General features: G+C 43.8%; 1 protein-coding gene across 6 annotated transcripts in view; it reads left to right on the forward strand.

Moving 5' to 3' along the window:
• Erc1 (ELKS/RAB6-interacting/CAST family member 1) overlaps nt 1-20,225 on the forward strand; it is a 537,557-nt gene extending 517,332 nt beyond the window's left edge. For 3 of the 6 annotated variants that reach the window (XM_008839745.3, XM_029566790.1, XM_029566781.1), the window contains exon 19: nt 15,215-20,225. In XM_008839745.3, the coding sequence (XP_008837967.1) occupies nt 15,215-15,352 (138 nt within the window). In that variant the 3' untranslated portion in view covers nt 15,353-20,225. The remainder of the gene's footprint in view (nt 1-15,214) is intronic. The other 3 variants (XM_008839744.3, XM_029566782.1, XM_029566783.1) reach the window with 1 other exon arrangement.
• The last annotated feature ends 4,303 nt before the right edge of the window (nt 20,226-24,528 follow it).

Consider the following 24,528-nt stretch of genomic DNA (forward strand, 5'->3'; position numbering starts at 1 on the left):
CGGTTAAGAGCACTGACTGCTCTTGCAGAGGACCTGGGTTCGATTCCCAGCATCCACATGGTGGCTACAAACCATCCTTAACTACAGTTCCAGGGGAATCCGAAGCCCTCTTCTGACCTCCGTGGCATTGCATTACATGGGTGCACTCACATACATGCAGGCAATGCAGTCATACACACAAAATTAAAAAATAATAATAAATAAAATATTTTTTTTTAAAGAAAGAAAGCAGGCTGAGCTCTGACTAGGGGAGCAAGCCAGTAAGCATCGTACCTCCATGGTCTGTGCTCCACATTGAGTTCCTGATTTCCCTCAGTGATGAACTATGACCTGGGAAACGTAAAATAAAATAAACCCTTTCCTCCCCCAAGTTGGGTTTGGTCAGTGTTTTTATCACAGTATTAGAAAGTAACTAAGACAGAATCATTGTACATACTGTTCCTGCTTGGTGCTAGCTCTTGCTCTGTGTAATGAGATGCATTTGGAGTGATGGGTGTCAGCAACATGAGTTGATTGTCGCTGATCCTAGTGCATTTGCCCACATTTACTTGGGTTCTTTGGCCTCTCAGTTGTTGACTTTCACAAAATAATGACAAATTCTAGTCTTCAAAAGAACGATGTGCAACAGTAAATGATAAAACAATTCTGAGTCCCAGGGTCTAGCAAGACAGGTTTCCTCAAGAATCTTCCTCTGAGGAAGGGAGTTGTCTTTGCCTCTACAGAATGCCCATGCATTTGGAGGCAGTAGGTCTAACCTCTGACCCTAGACTGGCCTGTCATGTATACAGAGTTTCAGAGTAAGTACTTCCATCAACCTAACACCTACCTTCCACTGCACCTCTTCAGGCCTTTGTCTTCCTTGTGAGATAGACATCAGAGCTGATGGTTCTCCCAGTTCCCTCCAGGTCATGAGTTGAAATTTCAGAACTACTATACTTTGACTCTAGTATATGTGGGCCTAATAGTTCTATGATTAGATGTTTGCCTGGCTGGGGGTCGGGAGGGACAGGAAATGCTAACAGCATGATAAAACAAAATGACCTTTATATTTAGGAGGCGCCTCGAAAGCCAGGCGTGATGATAATCCCAGCATTTGGGAGGCAGAGGCAGGAAGATTGAAAGCCTAAGGCCAGCATGGGCTCTTTAGTAACATCCTGTCTGAAAGAACAAAAGAGCCACTGGAGAGCCTAGCTGTTTGATTTCACTCAGCCTCAGTGTTTCTCTAGTGCTGTAGCAAAGGAGCTCTTTGTTTAGTTTTAGGCTTGGACTTTTTTGGGGAGAGAGAGGCAGAGAATATAACCCAGAACTTTGGGCATGCTAAGCAAGTGCTCCATCACTGAGCCACAGCCAGGATCCTTAATTTTTGTTTTGCTTTGAAAACCATTGAAAACTAATAATAAAAATAATGATGATCTATCATTGAGAAGTCTACCTATCTTAAGGCACATGGCTAGCATTCATTCAGTAAGTGGTTAATAAATACTTGCTCTGGGCCAGGAATGAAATATTGGAGATAATACTAGAATTATATGATTTTCAAACTTTGAGGCATAAAGTACTTGGGGTACCCTCCCACCCTGGTGCTTCTCTTATGAGGGAAGGGAAGGCAGAATTTCCTTTACATCAATGCATGAACTTTGAGGAGATGCTGGGAGTACCATTCTGCCTTGCAGTGGGACTTGGTGGACATTCAAGCCTAAGTGAGCTAAATTTTTGTTTTTATTATGCCATTTTATTCAAGAATTATCAATGAGCAATATCTTTTACCTCATCAAAGTATTTTTAATAAATGTTTTTATTTTCTTTGAAAATTTCATACAATGTATTTTTATCATATTCACCCTCCCCAAATCCTCTGCCTAATTCCTCCCAGATCCACACACTACTTCCCCACTCCTACAACATTGTGTATTTTTATTTTATGCATATGAGTGTTTTCCCTGCATGTATGTGAGTGTACCCTGTGCATACAGTGCCCAAACAGGCCAGAGAGAGCATCAAATTCCCCTGGAACTGGAGTTACAGCCATTTGTTAGTCACCATGTCGGTAGCTAGGGACCAAACCCAGGTCCTGTACAAGAGCAGCCAGTGCTCTTAACCACTGTGCCACCTCTCCAGGCTCCTCCCCTTTTTAAAACATTTAATAATATCAACTCCAATTTGTGCTGTCCATATACTTCTGAAAGTGAGCCCATTCACTGGAGCATCCACTGAGTCCTACCTGGAGCCACACCCTTAAAGAAACTGATTCTCCCCCTCCCCGAGATGCCATTGCCTGTCCATAGCTCCTCAGTTAGGGGTAGGACCTCATATACCCCTTCACACTCCATGCTGGAATGTTGACTGACTCAATCTTGTGCTATGACTTCATGAGTGCAACAGTCCTGCAGTAGCATCTTTTAAAAAAAATTTTTTTTGTTTATGTGTATGAGTGTACTGCCTGCATGTTTGTTAGCTACCATGTGGATGCTGGGATTGAAACTGAGGTCCTCTGCAAGAGCACCCAGTTAACTGCTGAACCATCTCTCCAGCCCCCAAAGCAGTAACATCTTAATTTACTTTTGGCCTGAGCAACAAAAACCTTACCTGACATTGAATTCTTCAGGCCCTGAACATGGGCAGCAAGAGAGAGGAGAAGGAGAAAGAGAACTTTGGAGTCATGGGTTTTTGGTGGTTTTTTTTTTTTTTTAATTTTGCATTTGTTTATTATATATATGTGTGTGTGTGTGTGTGTGTATGTATGTATGTATGTATTTTCATGTCCCCAAAGGCATGTCATAGCTCACATGTAGAGCTCAGAAGACAACTTAGAGGAGTCATTTCACCCCTTCTACCATGTGGGTCCTGAGGATCAAACTCAGGTCTTCAGGTTAACAGTAAGCACCTTTACCCACCGAGCCATCTTGCTGGCTCTGAAGTTGTTTTTAAGCTGTGGGGACATATAACAAAATTTTCAAGACCAACTTTAGTTATCTTTGTCACCAACGTTAGCAGATTCTACTGAGTAAAAACAGTGACAAATGCCTATAGAAAAACAGCTACCTAGATGAGACATTACTCCATGCTCTTGGATCTCTCCAACCAGGCATCCTTTATGTTCTGTTCAAAGTGGCAAAGTGGCAAAATGCATTTCAGTTTATTCTATATATTTGAAAATTGAAACTGGGAAGCTTGTTTTGTGTCTCCATATCTCCCAAGCAGCTGATGATTTGGCTTATGGGCTGTAGAGTAAACCTGACCAAGACAGAGACCATTTCTACTTGACCCATCACCCCCAGGGTACCAACCTCATGCCAGTTTTATATCTCAGACCTCAGAGCCTATGTCGGGAGCTAGCTGTTAAAAAACCTCAAGTTCAGACTCTTGTCTGTTTAAACCAAACTAGGCATTTCTGTATAATTTCTGCCTACAACCAACCCATCTGCAAAAAAACTTAAACTGAGTCATGCCAGTCATAAATGAATTTATCTAGAGACCTTTCATAGTCATTTCTTTTTCCATCTCATAGAGAGCAGTTTACCTTGAAATGAGGCTAAGTCTACAGAATACTCAGGTTTTTTCTCTTTTAAGAATTCTTATATTTGGGCTGGAGAGATGGCTTAACAGTTAAGAGCACTGGCTGCTCTTGTAGAGAACCTGGGTTCAGTTCCCAGCCACCCACATGGCAGCTAACAACTATCTCTAATTCTAGTTTCAGGAGATTTGATGCCCTCTTCTGGCCTCTGTGAGCATTGTGTGCATATGGTACACTTAGATACATGCAGGCAAAGCACTCATACACATAAAAACAAACATATCAAAATAATTTTACAGGCATTTCTTACATTTGATCTCTAGTAACTCTGTAATATATTGAATGTGGAGTGATATGGGTCCTGTTCTTTTAGACATGACCTGCATGGAGCAGGAGATGTCCTGGGGCAGCCAGCTCTCTGTGTGTTCTCCATGCAGCCTGATTATGTTTCGTATCATTCCATCCCTGTTCTGAGTTACCCACCAATAAAAGCAGTAAGGGGCTGGGTGCTTCCCTGCATCCAACCCATCCCAACAGCACCTGTGTTTGGTAGAAGGTTATAGAACATCATCTCTGAGCCCCCTCTGTTCATTCCTTCACTAACAACTCTTTGCTAAAGACAGGTCACTGTGCTGCCCCCTGCCTTTGTTTGTCACCTCAGCATTTAGATGGACTTGCTACTGTGTTTGTGACTCTTAGCTCCAGTCCCTCTAGAAATCACAGCACTACTCTGAGTTTTAGCGTGACTGAAGCAGCTAGCTACTAAGAGCAGAATGCACTGTAGCAGAATTCTGCAGAGAAAAGCTAGGGAATTCTTGTCAAAGGCCACTTTCATGTCCTATCCTTGACCTATATTCCATCTTTGGGCAACGCTGAGCAAAATAGTGCCCCAGTTGTCGTTTATGTGCTTTACTGACTGCCACAGGCCTGTATCATTGGTGGGGGGTGGAGGGTTGTATTATTATGATTTCATTGCTTTGTTTTTGTGGTGTTGGAACCCAGGGCCTTATACACATGAGACAAACACTCTACTACTAACTGAGTCATACTCCCAACTCATCAGATTGATCTTTCAAAGCTCTTCAGGGATGCAGCTAAATGGAAGAGCACTTACCCAGAGTATACAAGGGCCTGGACTCAGTCCCAGTACCAGAGAAAAAAGAAAATCAAATGTCTTCAAAAAGGATCAGTATCTATTCCTGTAATTGTACTCACTGGCCATTTTTAAATTGTCTGCTATTTGCAGGTATTTTGCTAGATAGCTTTCATATATAAAACAGAATTCCTCCAGAGGTTACAGAATTGAGGAGTTAACATAGAGCCACTCAAAACAGAAGACAAAACAAGCCCTGCGGCAGTAGTCACTGCTGACTTGGGAATACTTCACAAGAAAAGGGGCACCTGAGCTAAGCCATGAGGGATGTGGAAGAAAGATGTGCCGGAGGGTAGATTGTCCACACTTGAGTGGGAAAGAATCACAGAACAAAAGCCAGGCAAGGAATGGGAAGTATGTGCCAGGAGAGGCAGTGGGAACAGTGGCTGCCCATGCCAGAGTGTCAGCTCTGTTTCATAGGGAGGGAATCATTTAAGGTGGTAGAAGAGAAGCATGCCTATTTCAGCCTGCTCTAGGAAGATTACTCTTACGTCAGAAGTGATTCTTAAACTGTTGCAACAAATGAAAATGCTAGACTGTAAGAGTTTATGTTGGGGTTGTGACCAGAAGTCAGAACAAAAGCACTAAATCAAAAGGAACACAGTCTGCAAAGACATTAATAGGAACTTCTCAGAAGAGACAGTAAGTACATTTTTAAGTGATAGACCTCAACTTTTAGCTTTGCTACTAATGAAAAGAACAACAAAGAACTGCCAAGTGAAAGTCTGTCATGTTGGAAAGGTTGGAGTGGAGAGGTTGATGACCATTTGTTTGATTTCCTAACACTGTGAGGATTTGGAAATGGGCTCCTTTATTTGTTTTGTGTGGGCTGAAAAATTGTTCTTTTCTAAAACACTTTGGCTACATGTCACAAACTTCAAAAAACATATACCTCTTTGATATAGGAATTTTAAGAAATCAGATACAGGGAGAATTGTGTACAGAAAAATCAACAGATGGGCATTTGTGGTAGTGAAAACTAGAAACAAACTCTTTCTAATAGCAAGAATTAATTAAATTATGCTCGGAGGTAACCAGGTGTGGTGGTGTACCTCTTTAATCCCAGCAATGGGGAGGCAGAGGAGGGTGGATCTCTGTGAGATCAAGGCGAACCTAGTCTATATTACAGAGAGTACCAGGGTCAGCCAGGACTATAGGGTGACCCTGTCTCAAAAGGACAAAAAAAAAAAAAAAAGTCATGCTTAGAGGTGAATAGGAAAAATGTATGTTAAATATGCTAATGCACTAAAGCAGTTAGAATAACTTTTGCCCAAGATAAATACATGACTAGTTTCTGTTATTATTATCCTTTTTATGTTCACTGTGGAGACCAGGCTGGCCTCTGTCTTACAGAGGTTCACCTGCTTCTGCCTCCTGAGTGCTGGGATCACAATACCTATACTTCTTTTTGAGACAGTGTCCTGCTATGTAGACCAGACCAGCCTGCTCTCAAACTCACAATCCTTCCTCAGACTCCCATGTGCTAGGATTGCAAGTGCACTCTACCATGCTCAGTTTGACCCTTTTTAAAGCTAAAGGTAGATGAGATTACCCAAGCAGAAGAGAACGGAAGAACAGGGGCCTCAGAGGGTAGCACTTTCACATAGCCCTCCATGTATCAGAAAGTCCAGCCCTTCTGCACTGCACATGCGCCACCTTTGTCATAAGTCAAGTGATGCTATTTGTATAGGTGTTTTTTTTCTGGATTTTTTTTTTACTCTATTGTTCTCTCTGTCATTCTTAACACCAGTAGCATCATGTTAATGACTGTAGCTTCATAGTAACCCTCTTCAAGAAAATATCTTACACTTCGTTCTTCAGAACTGATTTGACTATCCGTGGCTCTTTGCATTTCCACTTACATTCTGGAATCAGGTTGTCAATTTATACACCCAGCTGCCAAGGATTTTATTTGGATTCCATTGGATTGGAGCAGAATTAATTGATATCAATTCTTGATCATATTATAGCCTTCCATTTAAGACTTTTTTTTTTTACTTTTGTAAATAACATTTATTGTTTTTATTTTATTTTATTTTATTTTTGGTCTTTTTGAGACAGGGCCTCCCTGTAGCCCCAGCTGTCCTGGAACTCACTATGTAGACCAGGCTGGCCTTGAACTCACAGAGATCCGCCTGCCTCTGCCTCCCAAGTGCTGGGATTAAAGGCATGCACCACCACGCCTGGCACATTTATTGTTTTTAATATAGAAGTTTCAATAACCTTTCAAGAATGTAATTTCTGAGAAATAGCAAACATTTCATTCCTAGTTATTATTAAGGAGGGAATAGAGTCCTTTTATGAAAAGTTTGATGGTGAAAAGCTGCAAGCAGCTTAAGAAAGATACCATTTCCAAAGGTCTTTTCAGGATAGGAAATATTCCAATGTCCTCAGACTGGGAAGAAGAGAGATTGGAAGCACAGTTCATTTAAAGGACAAAGATGTGAAGGGGCAGCTCAAAAGCTCAGAACAGAAAGAACAAGGAGCATTGTGGAGTCATTTTGAGGTGGGGTATTTTGTGTCTGGTGTTACCTTAGTAACAATTTCCCCAGATGTAAACAGGACTGCACCATTTGGGCACTGTGCCCTTTGCCTCTGGTGGTACCAGATCCCACATACAGAGTGCTTTAAACAGTCAGACTTGCCACTCTCCTGTCATCTTAATCTGCATTTTGAAATCCTGTTTCCTTGTATCAGAGCATATTTATATTTTATCTACTGGAAATAGATGCCTCCATATCCAGTTTCTAGCTGTGCCTGCCTTCTGTGTCTCAAGTTAGATTTCAGTTTAGTGGAAAGAAGCTCTTCCACAAAATCTTTTCTTTTGAGAGCCACAGTCTCACTCATCTATATACATGCATACATATATATGACATGCATATATACTACACAAAAAACACATTACAAACAGAAACACACACACACACACACACACACAGCCAAGGTCTCACTGTGTTATCCAGGCTGGTCTTGACCCCCCCTCCCCTGCAGGCCCAAGTGAGCCTCCAGCCTTGGTCTCCAAGTAGTGTAGCTGAGACCCCAGGCATACCCACACCCAGCTCTTGCAAAATTTGTAGTCTCCAAGGGACTGACAGAACATTTTTCAATAGATATTTTTATGTATGGAGGAAAGTAAGGTGCTGAGATATAGAACTTCATGTTTAAGTTACAGAAATGGCTAACTGATTCATGGGAACAAACTAGCTTTTTGCAGTTAAGCAAAATCATCCTGTTCCAAGAGTAATGTTAGGTATTTGGTTGTCTTTAGATGCAAAGATTTTAATATGTACAAAGAAAATTATATCTTTTTATCTAGAGTCATGGGAACTTACATGCTGCCTATAAATTATGACATTCTCCAGATTCTAAACAAGAAAATAGTATTTTTCTTATATATGTATGATATACTTTTTTTATTTTATGTGTATGAGTATATTGCCTGCCTGTATGTAAGTGCACCCATGTTGTGCAATACCTGTGGAGGTCAGAAGAAGGTGTCGGAGTCCCTGGAACTGAAGTTACAGATGGTTGTTAGCTGCCATGTGGGTGCTGGGAATCAACCTGGGTCCTCTGCAAGAGGTCTCCAGCCCCAAGAAAATAGTATTTTTCCTGTAGTTTTTCAATAAGGGAGTTAACCTGCCATATCATAAAATGGAGAATGTGTCTGTTAACTTTCCATTACTGTAATAAATATCTGAGATAATCAGCTTATAAAGAGAAAAGGTGTATTGTAGCTCCCATTTCGGAGGTTTCAGACCATGGTCAGTTGACCCAGTTGCTTCTGAGTCTATAGTAAGGTTATAACAAGAGCACATGGTACAGAAAAACTCATTTCATCACTAAAATATAAAAAGAAAAAAAGAATCCACCCAAGTTCCACAATCCCCTTCAAGGACACACCTCCTCCCCAGTGACCTAAGATATCCCACCTCTTAAAGGTTCCTCCACCTCCCCAGTAGCACCCCCATTTGGGACCATGCCCTCTACACATGGGCTTTTAGGGTGCATTCCAAACCCAAATTTATAACAAATGGAAAATGGTTTTTGATTACTCAATCTCATATCTTCTAAGTTTGTTTTTATAGCATTAATTTAAAAATTCATGGGGCTGGAGAGATGGCTCAGTGGTTAAGAGTACTGACTGCTCTTGCAGAGGACCCGGGTTCAGTTCCCAGTACCCACATGGCAGCTAACAACTGTCCTAACTCCGGTTCCAGGGGAATCTGAAGCCCTCTTCTGACGTCCTTGGCACTGTACGACACGGGTGCACTCACATACATGCAGGCAATACACTCATATACATAAAATTAAAAATATATATATAAAATTAATTCATGTAAGTATGATATAGGAAGCATTTTCATTAAATTCCATATTCTTCATGGTTGTACCCTTTGACAAGTTCTCTTCTGTTCAGCATGGGAAGTGTGGGAAAGATGAGGAAGGTGGGAAAGATGTGAGGGGTTGTAGGTAGCAGGAAGAGGACAGAAGGTGACAGGAACATCCTCAGGAAGGTCTGGGAGGTTCCATTTGACAGCTAGGATACTCCCTTCCCAGCATGCCCATAGTACCCCTGCATTCCAAAACAGTACGAATTCATTTTTAACATGGGACACACACGTTAATGAAATATTTTTTAAATACTGAGATGCTAATCCAGCTCAGGAACTCTTTTGCACTTTTACTATAGTCCTTTGACTTCAACAGTGACTAAAGCTTCACATTTCAGTCTGGAGGGAAAAAATGCACTTCCTTCTTAGCCTTCTGAAGCTTGCGGATCCCTCTGACCCCTTGGTTTTAAACACCTTTTCCCAAGCAAAACACCCACTGGGTCTTGGAAAGAGCAGCCTGAGAATCTACACTAGTACTTCCCTGGTGAGCCTCTCTACCCCTTGTTTACATCTCCTGACATGTGGACATTAATCATATTCCTTCACCTTAGTTTTTGCTCAGTTGAGGTCTGTATATTTAGCTGTTCTAATTCTGCCTCATAAAATGATCCTTTCAGCTTCTTAATCATGCCAGCCATTTTTCTTTGAACTTAGTCCAGTTTGTCTCCATTTTTCTGGTAATGAGGTGTCTGAAATGGAACACAGGGCCCTTAGGTGTGGCTCTGCAGAAACCATGTGATGGAAGGGAGTCTTCTGAGGCCTGTGCCTGTGGCAAGCCAGCCCAGGGTCTTTTGTCACTCTCAAAGCACTGTGTTGTTCTGTCCAGATCCAGTCAGTACCACATTCCTCAACTGAAGGACGTCCATTTCCTGCTCCTGCCTTTAGCTCATTCTGTTTTCCACTTGACCTTTTTTCTGCCCTCTGTTGTCAGCTGCCACTTTCTTTAAGACAAGGCCTTGCTGTGTAGCCCAGTCTCTCACAGGTATGGACACTTCTGACCTACCTACCACTTTCTTTGTGGACTTTTTCTTCTCTTCTTTGTGCTCAGCTGAAGGCCAGTAGCATTTTTGTGTGGATATTTACTGCACAGTCAACTTTTTACAGTTTTATTGAGATAAAATTGGCATAGCATATAAATTGCCCATTTCAGGTATATAGTTCAATAGCTTTTCATGGTCTGAATCATGCATCTATCACTACGATGATATTTTCAAACATTTTCATCACCCACAAAGAAACCTGTACCTGTCCACGTTCACTCTCGATGCTCTCTCACATCGTGTTCCAGGAAACCATTTGTCTACTTTCTGACATTAAATTTGTCCCCATATATGGAAAGGAAATTATACAGTATTTTTGGTGACTAGTTTCTTTCACTCAGCAAGATGTTTTTACATACTGCATATAGTATGGCTTTAAATAATTCAAAATGCATCAAAATGTTATTCCTTTAGCCAGTCTGTTGCACTTTTTGAACATTTTTATACTTTTTTTGTCCCTTCTCAGGGTCTTACAATATCAGAATTGCACTTTTGAGGGATATTTATATTATACATTCCTTTTTTAAGAAAAAGATTTATTTATTTTATGTGTTTGCATGTGTGGCTATGTGTGGTTATATGCAAATGTGTGTGGGGTATTTGCAGAGGTCAGAAGAGGGCATCCAATCCCTTGGAGCTGGAGTTACAGGCGGTTGAAAGCTGCCATGTGGGTGTTGAGAACCGAACTCAGGTCCTCTGCTAGAACAGAAAGCACTCTTAACCACTGAGCCATCTCTTCATCCCTGTTATTCATATTTCTCACTGAAAAAAATTTGTTGCTGTGGCATTGTATCAAGGAAAATTATGTAGAATAAAATTAAAAATTATTGCATCTATTCAAACTACCCACTAGTGTTAACTTTCTATTACCATGACAAACTCCTGAAATAATTAACTTATAAAGAGAAGTTTATTTGGCCCTTGGTTTTTGAGATTCCAACCCATAACCATGTTAACCTATTGCTTTGGACCTCTGATGAGGGTGCTGGATGGCAACAGTGTGGGGGCACATAGCAGAGCAAATTGCTTCTCACATGGCTAAGAAGCAAGAGCATAATGAGGGGCCAGGCTTCCTCAGTACCCTCAGGGACACACCACCAAATGACCTAAAGAGTCACACCAGGTCCTGTCTCCCTAAGGTCCTGCCAACTCCCAACAGTGCTACCCTGGAAACCAACCTTGTGCCACATGGGGCAATGCCATAGCACTACTGTTAATAATTTTGTATTTTTCCTTCATATATTTTAGTTTTTAGTTTTATGTTTTCTTGGTTGGTTGGTTGGTTTTTTTGTTTTGTTTTGTTTGTTTGTTTGTTTGTTTGTTTGTTTTTGAAACAGGGTCTTCCTGTAACCCCAGCTGACCTAGAACTCATTATATAGACCAGGCTGGCCTTGATCTCATAGAGATCCACCTGCCTCTGCCTCCCAAGTGCTGGGATTAAAGGCATGTACCACCAGACCCAGAAAATTTCATATTCTCTTTAGGACCCTAAATTGTAAGTATCTGTATCATCTTGTTGGACACAGAGTTTGTTAATAAATTTTTACTGTTACAAATTACCTTAGTACAACCAGGCATAGTGTCCAGATACCTATAACCCCAGCACTCAAAAAAAAAAAAAAAAAATGGCCCTAGTAAACATCCTTGTGCATTCATTCTTAAATTATATACAACATATCCTTAACATCGGAATCACCTATTCCCTATTCAAAGGTTGTGTGCAGTTGATCTTTATCCATGAGACCCAGACACTCAGCAATTGTATTCCCATAGATGACTGCTGGAGAGTGAGGACTTGCCCAACCTGTGACCAGCACTGGTTGTCAGGCTATAAAACATTTGCCAATGTGACAGGGACATACCTGTCTTGTTAAATTTGTATCTTTTTTAATTTTTAAAATTGCATTTATTTATTTATTTATTTGGAGGGGGCTATGCATGAGCCACAGTGTGCATGTGTAGGTCAGAGGACAACTTGCAGGAGTCAGTTCTCTGCTTCTACTGTGTGAGTCTCGGGGATCAGACTTGGTGGCAGTCACCCACTAAACTATCTCACCAGCCCAATTTGGTTTTGTTTTTTAAGAATTTATTTTTACTTTTAATTGTGTGTCTATGTATGGGTATATGTAAGTGCAGGTGCCCATGGAGGCCAGAGGCATCAGCTCTCCCAGGAACTGGAGTTACAGGTGGTTGTGAACTACCTGACATGGTTGCTGGGAATTGAACTCAGGTCCTCAGGAATAGCAACAAGTGCTCTTAACCACTATGCCATCTCTCCAGTCCCCAGTTTGTATTTTTTAAATTACTTATGATGTAAATGTCTTTTATGTACTTTTTTTCTGTACATAAAAAGTACATTTATATTTTTTTCTGTGAGATTTTTGTTTATAGCCTCTGCCTATTATCCTTTTGTTCTTGGTCTTTTAGATTTACAGTACTGTTTCATAATATACTGATATCAGTCCTTTGCCTTTTTGTTTTGTGGCTTGTTATAAATGCTTTCGAAGACAACACTTATATTTTATCTTTTCTGTCTCTCCACATAGACATATCGAATTTCTACATACTCAAATTTGCCCTTTTTTCCCTTTATGACTTGTGAAATATAAATTAAAAAGTCCTTGTCCGTACCTACTTCAGCCACGATCACAAAAATATACCTCTGAATCTATAATTTCACAGTATAATTTTTAAATTTAGATCTTTAACCAGTTTGTTTATGCATACATGAGCATGAACCCAACCACAAATGCCCAGTTAACCTAATGTAAATCATTGATTTCAAATGTTTTCTGAAGTCCTCTGTGGTTTAAATCCAAAATGTATTCCACAGGCTCATGTTTTGAATACTTGGTCCTTAGTTTGTAGCACTATTTTGGGAGGTTATAGAAAGTTTAGAAGGTGGGACATGATTGGAGGAAGTATTGTCACCTGAGGGCGGGTCCTTGCTGGCCTGTTACCCCTGGCTCGTTCTTTTCTGGCCTTTTTTTACATCTGCCAAGAAGAGAAGAACCTGCTCTGCCCCATGCTCCTCCCCCTCATCTTCCTGCTCTGCCCGGTGCTCCTCCCCCTCATCTTCCTGCTCTGCCCGGTGCTCCTCCCCCTCATCTTCCTGCTCTGCCCCGTGCTCCTCCACCCTCATCTTCCTGCTCTGTCCTCCTCCTCCACCATGATGTTCTTTCTGCCCAAGAGCATGGGGCCAAGTGATAATGGATTAAACCTCTAAAACCATGAGCTAGAATAAATAATTCCTCCCTTTACATTATGTCAGGTATTTTGTCACAGCAAAAAGAGAAAACTGATACAAAGTCCACTCGACAGAATGTCACCAATGTAACACTCTTCTGTTAGTGCCATTTTACAGTATGGGGCTAGGGATTTGGCTCAGTGATACAATGCTTGCCTAACAGACGCCATACTCTAGAGTCCATCCCCCACACCACTGAAGGCAAATTTCTTTTTCTTAGCTCTTATATTTACACATAAGAATGCATTTTATAGTCAATTAACCAAATTCCAGAACAGCTTTTGGGGGTTGATTTGGACAGTATAGTATACTTACAAGTGAAAATTGATTAGTTTACAAACAACCTAAGTAATATTATTGTCATTTTGTTTTATAAGAATCAAACTATGGCAGCGATTATCTCTAAGTGATTTTTTTTTGTTTTGGTTTTTTTGTTTTGTTTTGTCTTTTGGTCTTTTTGAGACAAGGTCTCCCTGTAGCCTCAGCTGTCCTGGAACTCACTATGTAGACCAGGCTGGCCTTGAACTCACAGAGATCCGCCTGCCTCTGCCTCCCAAGTGCTGGGATTAAAGGCATGCACCACCACACCTGGCTAAGTGATGTTTTTTTTTAAAAAGTGATTTTGCTAGTTAACTATAGTCCTACCTATGTAAGAGTTTGTGGCAGGAGCTCCCTTGAGCCCAGGCTGGCCTCAAACTTAGAATCCTCCTGCATTAGTACATCCAGCCAATTCCAATGTCTTCCTTTTCCAATAGTACATGTGTAGTACTTTTTAAATTGGGAGGGTGTCACTGAAGAAAATGTATCCTTTAGTAAGCTATGATTATTTGCTTAACAGAAGCCAAATTAGAACAGAAAAAATGTCATGAGAAATAAATTAGTGACTTACAGAGGGTGAGGTAGAACCACTTGGCTCAGAGCTTAAGCCAGAGTTGTCCAGACTCTGTCCCCTGTTCCTGGGGAGGCCGCAGGTAGGAAGCAATCACACAGCCCCCTCTCTGCCGATTCCTCAGTTCTGCTTCTTCCCAAGCATCCCAGGCTGGCCGCTTCCTGTGGGCCCCTTTACAAGTGCCTGGTCTCTCAGCTCCTCCCATCTGAAAGATTCGTGTTTGTGTGACACAGCAGACTTTGAAGATGCACTAAGAACTACCATGGCCTAAATGTGGCTCTTGAATTTCCTGGTCAAGGACAACAGTTAGCAGAATGGTGTTAGTCTCTCCCTTACTACAACATTTTAAGAAACATCAAGCTCATTCTTAGGTCAGAGCACCTAGCTTCTAACAACTGTATACTTAAAACTTGGTCTCTGCTATTAATCTACGTTTTCTGGGTGATCTTCTCCACTTAATAACAACAGTACCTCACATACTGTAGACATTCAGTAATGGTTGATTAAAGTGTTTAGGGATATGTCAAGTGGGGTATTGAAAACAATGGAAATTTGGGAATATGTTCACTCCCCCGCAATAGGCTGTGATATTTGTCAAAATAATCTTAGCTTTCAAAGCAGGCTGGAGACAGGGCATTCTGACACAGCAGCATGCAGCAAAGGGAAACTTCCCTTAAGCAGAAGCACCCCACAGTTTAGGAAACGACATGAAGCATTCCACCTAGAGTAAGGGCGCAGTTGAAGTCAGCACTGCACCTTGATGGCGTAGGGCCCTGGACTCATCACTGCTTTCTTTGGGCCTTACTTCCTTAAAGAGATTCTGGATGCTTCTGTACTTTTTCTGGTTGTTAATTTTGATGCAGGGAGACCTCACCTAGAAAGTGCCTCTTTCTGTCATTTCTGTTCGGATGAGTCACCATTCTTAATTCAAATAGGCTTGGCTGGATTGTGCCTGAACTCACTTCTCCTCTCCCTTTCAGCTTCAGAATGAGCTGGAGAAAGGTGAACGGGACAATGCCGAGCTGCAGGAGTTTGCCAACACCATCCTTCAGCAGATAGCTGACCACTGCCCCGACATCCTTGAGCAAGTTGTCAATGCCCTGGAAGAGTCATCCTGACTTGCTCCATGGGGAGTGGCAGCCTAGCAGTCCAAAAGAGAGGTGGCCAGGAAGCCAAAAGGGAGCACCCAAGGAACAGGCATCTGAACCATCTCCACGCCAAACTCTGCGAACTCTAGCTTGTCACTCACCCAGAGCGCCATTCAGCCCATTTGCCTTGTCCCACATCTTACTCTGCGTTCTGCTTTGAATGTTCTCTCTGTACAAACTTCCTTGATCTCCATGAAGAAATACCCTCACGTCATCAGCAGCAAAGGAGCTGGGAGGCTGACACTCTGCCCCTCCAGGGACAAGAAGCCTGGAGCCCACTGAACTGTCAGAAGGACAGCCCCATCTAGAGCCCACTCAGAGTTCAGTGCGTTGGGAGAATCCTCACTGGAGACCTAAGAGCTCATTGCTCTAATATCACAAGTACTTTCTCCTCAGAGGGTAAACAAAAAAACTCAAAAAAAGAAAAAACATAGAGGAGGAGGAAGAAGGAGGAGATCAGGAAGGAGAGAAGCGTTCCTGCTTGCACCGCCCTTATTCCTGCTTGGTGTCTTGAACAGGGGTGCAGGCCGGCCTTGCGGCAGCTTTGCACTCACCCTTGTGTGACTCCTGGACGTCTTACCTGCATTGCTCTCAGTTGACAGGAGGATAACGTGCATAGCTCTCACTGTGCTCGCTCTTGTTGAAGACCTTTGACCTGACCACACTTCGTTGTTAGGTTAAATGTCTGACTGAAAGAGAAGAGGGTTTAACACCTGGGGCCCTGTCATCATAATTTGGAGCGCTGCTCCTCAAGAGAAAATAGTGTCTCTTGAGGCCAGCTGGTTCCTCTGAACATCTCGTACAATGCTGACCACTCCCACCACTCTGCCCCAGGCTGCTGCAGAACAAGGCTTGCTAGAGTGTATGATCTACTTCCCACCTCCTCAGCCTGACTCTTGACAGGCATTCTCAGAGCCACAGCCTCATGCCATGGCATGAAGTTTCTTTTGACCCAAGTGAGTTTGTCTTATCTCACACACATTCCTCCCCACATTCATTCATTCATTCATTCAGAGAACATGAAATGCCTGCAATGTGATAGGTACCCATTCTTGAAAAAGTCTCTGGTAGGGTGGGTTGTGGTAGGCCCTCTGAGACATGCTTAGTTGAATCATAGCAGTAAAAAGCATAGCCTTCATCCTTCCATCATAACAGTTGATATCATTCCTAGAAGCGTCCTTCCCAAACTAGCGTTCCTTGTTTCTCACTATAGTGGAATTAGTGAGCTTGTGGGGTGAACCACCTCTTTGCCTACAAGATCCCTTTTGGTGGTTTAGTATCTTTGCCATCAGTATTGTTTTCCTGAAACACTGTTCTGTTTAGGAGACTATGAATATCCATTCATGGCTACTCATGACTTAACACATCTGCATGCACCTTATGGACTTCAGGTAGCACGATCTTAAAATCAGAAAGATACAAATCCAGTTGAGAGTCTAGACTTTTGCAGGACATTTTTCCCCCAAGCATAGACAATGGCTACCATAAATAATCAGGCACCAAAAAAAATAGACGATGCAACACACATCTAGTCCTTGACTCCCTGTATCAGACACCCCTGACACTCCCTTCTTCTGGTGAGGTTGTTGGAGTTTGGTCTTGCATTTCCTTCTGTCTCCCCAGTTATACCCTCAGAATGTAATGCTGTCTGTAAATTCCTTACAACCCCAGCCCAGGACCTCATGCAGCAGCCACAACTCACATGAACTTAGTCACATCCCCACCTTCCTTCATCCTGACATAAAATGTTCCTTCCTTGTATGAGATGCTGGGGAGTATTCCTTATGAGGGTGTGAATGGGCTCTACTGATAAAGCTCTCAGTGAGATCCCAGCCTGGCTTGCGGGAATATGGAGTGAAGCCAGAAATGATGGTCATGGCTGGTCAGTTATGTAAATTCTACTTATTTATTGTCCCATCCATCAATCCTGAAGAAAGCTCCAATGTAGGAAAGTTAGAATCCTACGTAATTTCCATAACATAAGGGCCCACAGCCTAGTTGAAGCTTCACAGGCTGTGGTGGAAAGCAGGAGGGTCCAAGCTCACAGGAGCAGGCAAGCCTCCCTCAGTGCACACACTTGGTGCTATCAGAGGTGCTACTGCCAGTCTTGCTAGCTTGGCATATGGCCCTCTACCACCTTCCTTCTCTTCATTCTGCCTTGCCCTGTCAGGTCTTCCTAGAGGCTGCAGGAGCCCTCTAGGACATATGCTTATTGGGGAAGTGACTGGGAAAGTCATCTGGTTTCTGTGAACCACAGCAGGGAATCCTTGGGTAGTGATCTGGCAACTCAAATGATTCTGGGGCTGTTAAACTAAAGTTGAACCATGAGCATGGCGTGCCTTCGTCGTAGGGGCAAAGTTAATATGGTGTCCAACACTGAGAGGATCTTTGCATCGTTCACTGAGCAATATTTACTAAATGTACAACTGCCATTACCTTGGGACGTGTCAGTCCATAACCATCTTCATGTATTCATGGTTTAGCAAGGCCACACCACTGCTCCTGAAGACATCTGGCCCTGAAAACTAACTACAGGCTACTAGGATCAGCCCCATGACCTTCCATTCCATTGGCAAGCCTCTTAACCCTCAGCACCTAAAGATCTCGACCCCAAGTAAAGGTCATCATGAAGAAGACAGTAAGAAAAGAGAAATCCAACCTGGGGCTCCTGGCTAAAGAAGTGTATGAGCTCTGCATATCAGCAGACCTCTGTCCCAGGTCCTCATGAGTAGCCAACAACATATCTGAATGGGGATTGGCAAAGAGATGGAGACAACAAGTAGGCTTTAGCATTCTGGGAAATAGGAAGTCCCCTAGCTCATGTCACCCTTTATCCTTATACCTTTCACAACACCTAAGCATGCCTCTTCCTCACCAATGGCTTTTGCGAATCCTGGGAAACCAGACTGAACCCAGACCACCATCAGCGCTGCGAGTCATGCTGTGGCTGCATTCCTAGAAAGAACATAATGGCCCACCCTCCCCCTCTTGATACTGGGATTGGCTTTGGCATTGTGCCCTCTTGTTTGACTGAAGTATAGCTGCCGGCTACCCTTCAGGGGCTTTGAGGAAGGGGCAAAGCAAGGATACGTTGCTGCATAGAATGTGACACTCAGGCCTTTCTCAGTTCCAGCGGACTGTGTCAGCAATATCAGTAACTTTCATGTCTGCCTTCCCAGCTTCACCTAACTGTGGAGTCCAGAGCTGTGGAGAGGGGGGCAGGAAAGGCAAGCCTGAGCCACAAGCCTGCTGTCTGCAAAGCCTGGATGCCAGGCACACGCCATCACTGCCAGTCTCTGAATTTTGAGGAGGTGACTGGAACTGGTCCAAGAAATGTTCTAAAAAATTTTTTGGAAGTTTCCCTTGTGAACTAAGAATATTTAGGCAAGAAGAAAATGTGCATTACCTAAGGGTCCTTCTGAACAAAATGGCTGTCTTTATTCTTTTTAAACAAAAAACTGTTTCCAAACTTTTTAGTGTCAAAATTGTAACCAAGTGTCTCTTGATTCTTCCCACTGTGTTTGGCAAGTGCTGTGACCCTATTGTAGGTATTTCTCCTCCTGCCTCTTTTGGGGGAGAAGTGATTTTAGGGGTTGGCCTAGGGGTGTGGGCATCTGTCCCATCCCACCTCCTCTTTTGCCTCTCTGCTTGTTGGCATTGTCTGTGTGGTTCAGAGAACTGGGACAGTTACATTGTGTCCATTGTTGAGAATATTAAAATATTAAAAAGTAGTTGTAGAACTGAAAAACTAAAGAGCTGTGTTTTTAAAATACAAACCCATAAATATCATGTTAACAAAGGAATTCAAGCTATGGGCAGCCTAGCTCCCTCCCCTTCCAGGTTGGTGGGGTGGTAGCCAGGCTCCCCCATGGGAAACAGAGGCCACACTCCAAGCAGGTGACTTCCTGCCAACAGCCATGTGGAGAAATGAGAAGCGGGCTCAGAGACCATTGTGTCGGGATTTACCTGTATGTCCTCAGGACCCCTGGGTAGAGGTCTCAAAGTTGGTGACCCCAGAACCATCCTCACCCTCATGTTGGTCCGTGCCTAGTGTGCCTAGTACTGTGTAGCAAGCTGGGCCTCCCTCTGGAGCCCCTTCTTGGCAGACCACAGGACCTCTTCCTGTCCACTTGGTGCTATCTCATCATGACCATTCAGCAGGGCAGCCTGGCTGCCTGGAGCCCACAGTCCAGGTGGAGTGGATAGTCCTCAGAGCTTGGCTCCATCTAGCTTCAGATCCCAGATTCTGGCCCTTGAAGCTTTTTAAATCCAGAACCCCTAATCCCCAGAGATCTCAGAGTCAGGAAAGGAAGTGAGCCAGGCTGAAGCGAAGAGGTCCACCCCGTTCCACAGTGAGCGCCCAGCCCCTCCTCCCTACCACACCAGTGTTGCATCCATCCTCTAAAGCAGCTAGGCCTGCCAGGGCTGCATGCCACCCATCAGGCCAGCTGCAGAGTGCAGATCAGAAACCTGCCATGCAGTGGGCTAACCAGGATGGGGACTCAGGCTTTACTCTGATGCCCCGCCCCCCATTTCAGAAGAGGCATGTTGCACTTCAGTGGGGAGCCCAGGAATACTGGGCACTGGCTTCCCGTAGCTTGAGTCCCTTTAGGTAACTGGTGGCCACCTGATGGTTTGTGTGAAGCAGATGCAGCCGCTGCCTTCAACTGTGCACCTGCATGCAGTTGCTGGAGTTGAATTGCTGGCCTGATAATGGCATTACAAAGACATTGTGTTCTGTTCAACTTTGCCTTGATAATTATTGTAAACACTTTGTTCATTTTTTTTCTTTTTTATTCACAAACTAAATCCATCAGGAAATTATAAAGTTATTTAAAAACCGTGTGCTGCATCCTTCTTTAGTCTCTCCCAACCTGGTCATCCCTGTGGTAAGACGGGTTGTGATGCTGGTAAAACAGAAAAGACCATCCCCAGGAGGTCAGCTTCAGAGGCAGGTAACCTAGAGTCAGTGCCCCCAGGGCTGGTGCCTTAGCACAGACCTGCTGTACTGCTCTCAACAGAAAAAGCACCCTTAGGTATCCACTTAAACGCTGATGGTCTTTCAAAGTCCATTTCCAGCTTCCTTTTTCCGTTTTTTCACCGTTTCCCAAGCAGGCTCTCTACATCAGATCTGGCTGTATTCTGGAAGCATCCATCACCCAGGCATGGTAAAACTGCTTACACCAAGGTGGCAGAGGAACAAGCTTGGTCAGATAGTTTGATTTCTGTGCCTATTTCCACTACATCTGTCTGAGCTGGGCATGGTGGCACATACCTGTAATCCCCACACTTGGATCACAGGCAGGAAGATTTAGAGTTTAAAACTAATCTGGACTACATTCTAAGACCCTGTCTCAAAACAATGACGTCTCTGTGCTCCTCCTCCCTCTTCTGTGTAAATTATGGCACCTGCCTATGTAGCTCCTAGGAATTGTGAAATGAAAGTCTAAACATTGTTCAGGTCGGAGGCCCAGGGCCAGTTCTTGGTGGAACAGCTGTTTAGACAAAGGGGTGCCTGGCCCTTTTGTCTCTGGGCTGAAGAATCCTGTTCCTCATTTCATCGTGTGACACAGAACAGTTATACCAGCAAAATGTATATTGTACCAAGTGGCATAAAGCCACAAGCAGACAAGTCCACAGAAAGCTGACAAATACACTGCTCAGCAGCTTCCAGGGCTTTTTTTTTAAACTTACTCACTCTGGTCTACCAGTATCCAGTTTCAAAGAAGTGGACACAGGATCACAGGTGTGAGGAAAATACATAAAAGAGAATTTTTAGGGACTGGAGAGCTAGCGCAGCAGTTAAGGGCACTGGCTGCTCTTGCAGGGAACTAGGGTTCCATTCCCAGCAACTGTATGGCAGCTAACAACTGTTTGTAACTCCAGTTCCAGGGGATCTGACGCCCTCTTCTGACCTCCATGGGTATTGCCTGTCATGGGTGCACTTACATACATTCAGGCAAAACACTCATACACATAAAAAATTTTTTTAAACTTTTGAGTTTATCAAGATTTTTTTCTCTTGGCATTAAGAAAAGCCCACTTAGTTTCTGGGGTGGTGTATTTGAGCTGGCTCAAAACTGATGAAGAATTACTGGGACTGGAGAGATGGCTCTTGCTGCACAAGCATGAGGAGCAGTTGGATCCTAGCACCCACACACAGGTGTGACAGCACACCTGTAACCCCAACACTGAGGAAATACAGACAGAAAGATTGCTGGGGCTTCCTGGCTGCCAGCCTAACCAGGAAGCATGAACTCCAAGTTAATGAGACCCTGCCTCAAAGGAACAGGTGGAAAGGAATAGAGAAGGACACCTGATTCTCTGCTCTGGCCTCCGTGCATGCACATGTGTACATGAACCATGCACACATGCACATATACAAAGATCTTGGGGTCGGAGAGGCTTCTGAGGAAGTAGGTCTGGTATCACAACTGTGCCAGCTTTCTTAGAGGGCCCTAGGCTGTGGACCTTGTAGCCTTCTCTGTCTCTGTAGAACACAGAGCCTTCTCAATCTTACATCACAAACTATGGCTGGGAATGATGGTCCATCCCTGTAAATCCCAGCCCTTGGGAGGCTGAAGCAAGATGGCAACAAGTTTGAAGCCAGCCTGAGTTAAATACTGTCTCAAAAATAAAACAGCCAAGTATGATGGCACCCTTTAAGGTGCAGGCCTTTAATCCCAGCACTCAGGAGGCAGAGGCAGGCAGGTCTCTGTGAGTTCAAGGCCATCATGGTCTGCATGGCATGTTGCAAGCCAACCAGGCTACATAGTGAGACTCTGGCTCAAAAATAATAATAATGGGAGCTGGAGAGATGGCTCAGCAACTAAGAGCACTAGCTCTTGTAGAGGACTCAGGTTCGGTTCCCAGCACCCACATGGTGACTTAATCATCTGTAATTCCAGTTCCAGGGGATCCAATGCCTTCTGTCCTCCATGGGTACTGCACAACATGGGTGCACTTACAAGTATGTAGGTATAACACTCATGCACATAAAATAAAAATATAATAAAAACGAGATATAATACATAATTGTTTTCCTTTTTGGAAGCTCCTTTAAAACACACTTGCTTTTTTGCATAGCTTTGGGCTGCTTTAAAATGATTAACGTGTGTTGGAGAGGAGCAAGGAGCAGGACATAGCTGCAAAGAGGTTGACCGGCAAGTCATACCTGAAGCAGGGCATCAGACACACAAGGGTCACTAGGCCATTCTCCTTATTCATATTCATTCTTATTCGTGTTCAAGACTTTCCTGGTCAGCTTCAGTAACCACAGGTCTCTACTGTGCTCACCCTGTCACCACATAGAAGCTTCTCCTCAGAACCAACATCATAGTCACTAATGGCCTCTATGGTGTACAACACTCAATTCACTGCCATACCACCGATCAGTGTTAGGGACACTGATGTCCAAAGCTAGTGGCCTGTTTGCTGTCTGTCAAGGTTCTGTCTGGTGGTGACTTGTCTCATTCCATTACAGCAGTCCCTCAAAGGAGGTCCTGTTGCCCATTTCACAGATGTGGCACAGACTGGACAATTGCCTTGGCCAGCCAGCAAAGTGGTGGCGTCAGGCGTTGGGTCAGAGAAGACTGCATGGGCAAAAACGAAGCGGAAAGTGTGTAGGTATCTGGGATATCCAGTGTCCTGTGTGGGTCAAGGAAGCACAACTTCACTAAAGAGTAAGGTACCGGCATGGTGGCTCCACTGTGGCTTACCGGTGGCTTACCTTACTATGATGAAGGGCTCCTGATACCTTGACCGGATGGCCATCCAGAGAGAGCAGCACCTCACATCCCCAGTGGCCCACCCTGCCCCAGGTCATACATTGGAGCAACTTCTGCAGGGCTGATTAAAAAAAAAATAAAATTAAGAAAGGAGGGAGGGGCCTAGAGAGATGGCTTGGTAGTTAAGAGCGCTTGCTTACTGCTCTTGCAGAGGACCCAGGTTCAGTTCCCAGTACCCATATGGTGGTTCTAAACTACCTGTAACTCCAGTTCTAGGAGATCTAACACCCTCTTCTGGCCTCCACAGATCCTGGCATATACATAATGCACTTAAAACTCAACCAGGCAGACATAAAAATAATAAATCCTTAAAGAAAGGGAGAGAGTCGGGCATGGTGGCACACGCCTGTAGTCCCAGCACTTGGGAGGCAGAAGCAGGTGGATCTCTGTGAGTTCAAGGCCAGCCTGGTCTACATAGTGAGTTCCAGGACAGCTGGGGCTACAGGGAGACCCTGCTTCAAAAAGACAAAAAAAGAAAGAAAGAAAAGGGAGAGAAATACTTATCATGGCAGCCCCGGAAGGTCCCCAGGCCTGAAAAGGCGAAGCCAGTAAGCACAGCGCAGAGGGTCCTTGGTCAGAGCACAAGGGCCACTGCTGCTGGGAAAGCAGGCCCCTGGCAAAGTATCCCATCGCAGCTCCAATTACTCCACAAGGCAGGTATTCACCATGGCTTTTCTGATAGAGAAACTAAAAATGCAAGCCAAGGGGCTCAAAGCCACACAGCCAGCTAGTGACAGGACTGGATTGTACCTGTGTCAATAGGTTTCCAGGCCTTTCTGGCTTCTCACAGAGCCCACGGTCCTATCATAGGCTCAAGGCCAGGGAATGGGATGGTGGTACCCAGACCAAGATTCCTGCCAGCCTCAGAGGGCTGGAGGCATCAGGGACATATGCTGGCTGGGGGCTCAGAGGAAACAGAAATAACACACTTGACCTGTCACCCTCAGGTTGAATGTCAGTCCCAGGATCTTATGCTGTTGGCTTTGAACACCATTGACTTCCTGGAATCAGAAAATCAATATCCCTACCATCTTCAGGCTAAACTTCAATTGGAAGGAATGAGGTTTGTGGGCTTGATAGTGTCACATCAGCGCTCCCAGTCCATAGACCATCCCTTTACCATATCGTCTTGGGAGAAGACAATACCTGTATAGCAAGCAATAGCTCATGTGGTGCCATGATGTGTTTGTATACCCCCAAAGTTCACGTGTTGGAAACCTAATCCCCAAAATCATATTGATGGATTGATGGTATTTGAGATGGGGGCCTTTGGAAGGTACAATGAGGTCATGAAGTAGGGCCCCCTGGTGGGGAAAAGGTCCTAGCTAACATACTTCTCTATCACCAATGTGGTGTCCT

This window comes from Nannospalax galili, unplaced genomic scaffold (assembly GCF_000622305.1).
Source record: "Nannospalax galili isolate Female #2095 unplaced genomic scaffold, S.galili_v1.0 scaffold199, whole genome shotgun sequence".
Classification (NCBI taxonomy): Eukaryota; Metazoa; Chordata; class Mammalia; order Rodentia; family Spalacidae; genus Nannospalax; species Nannospalax galili.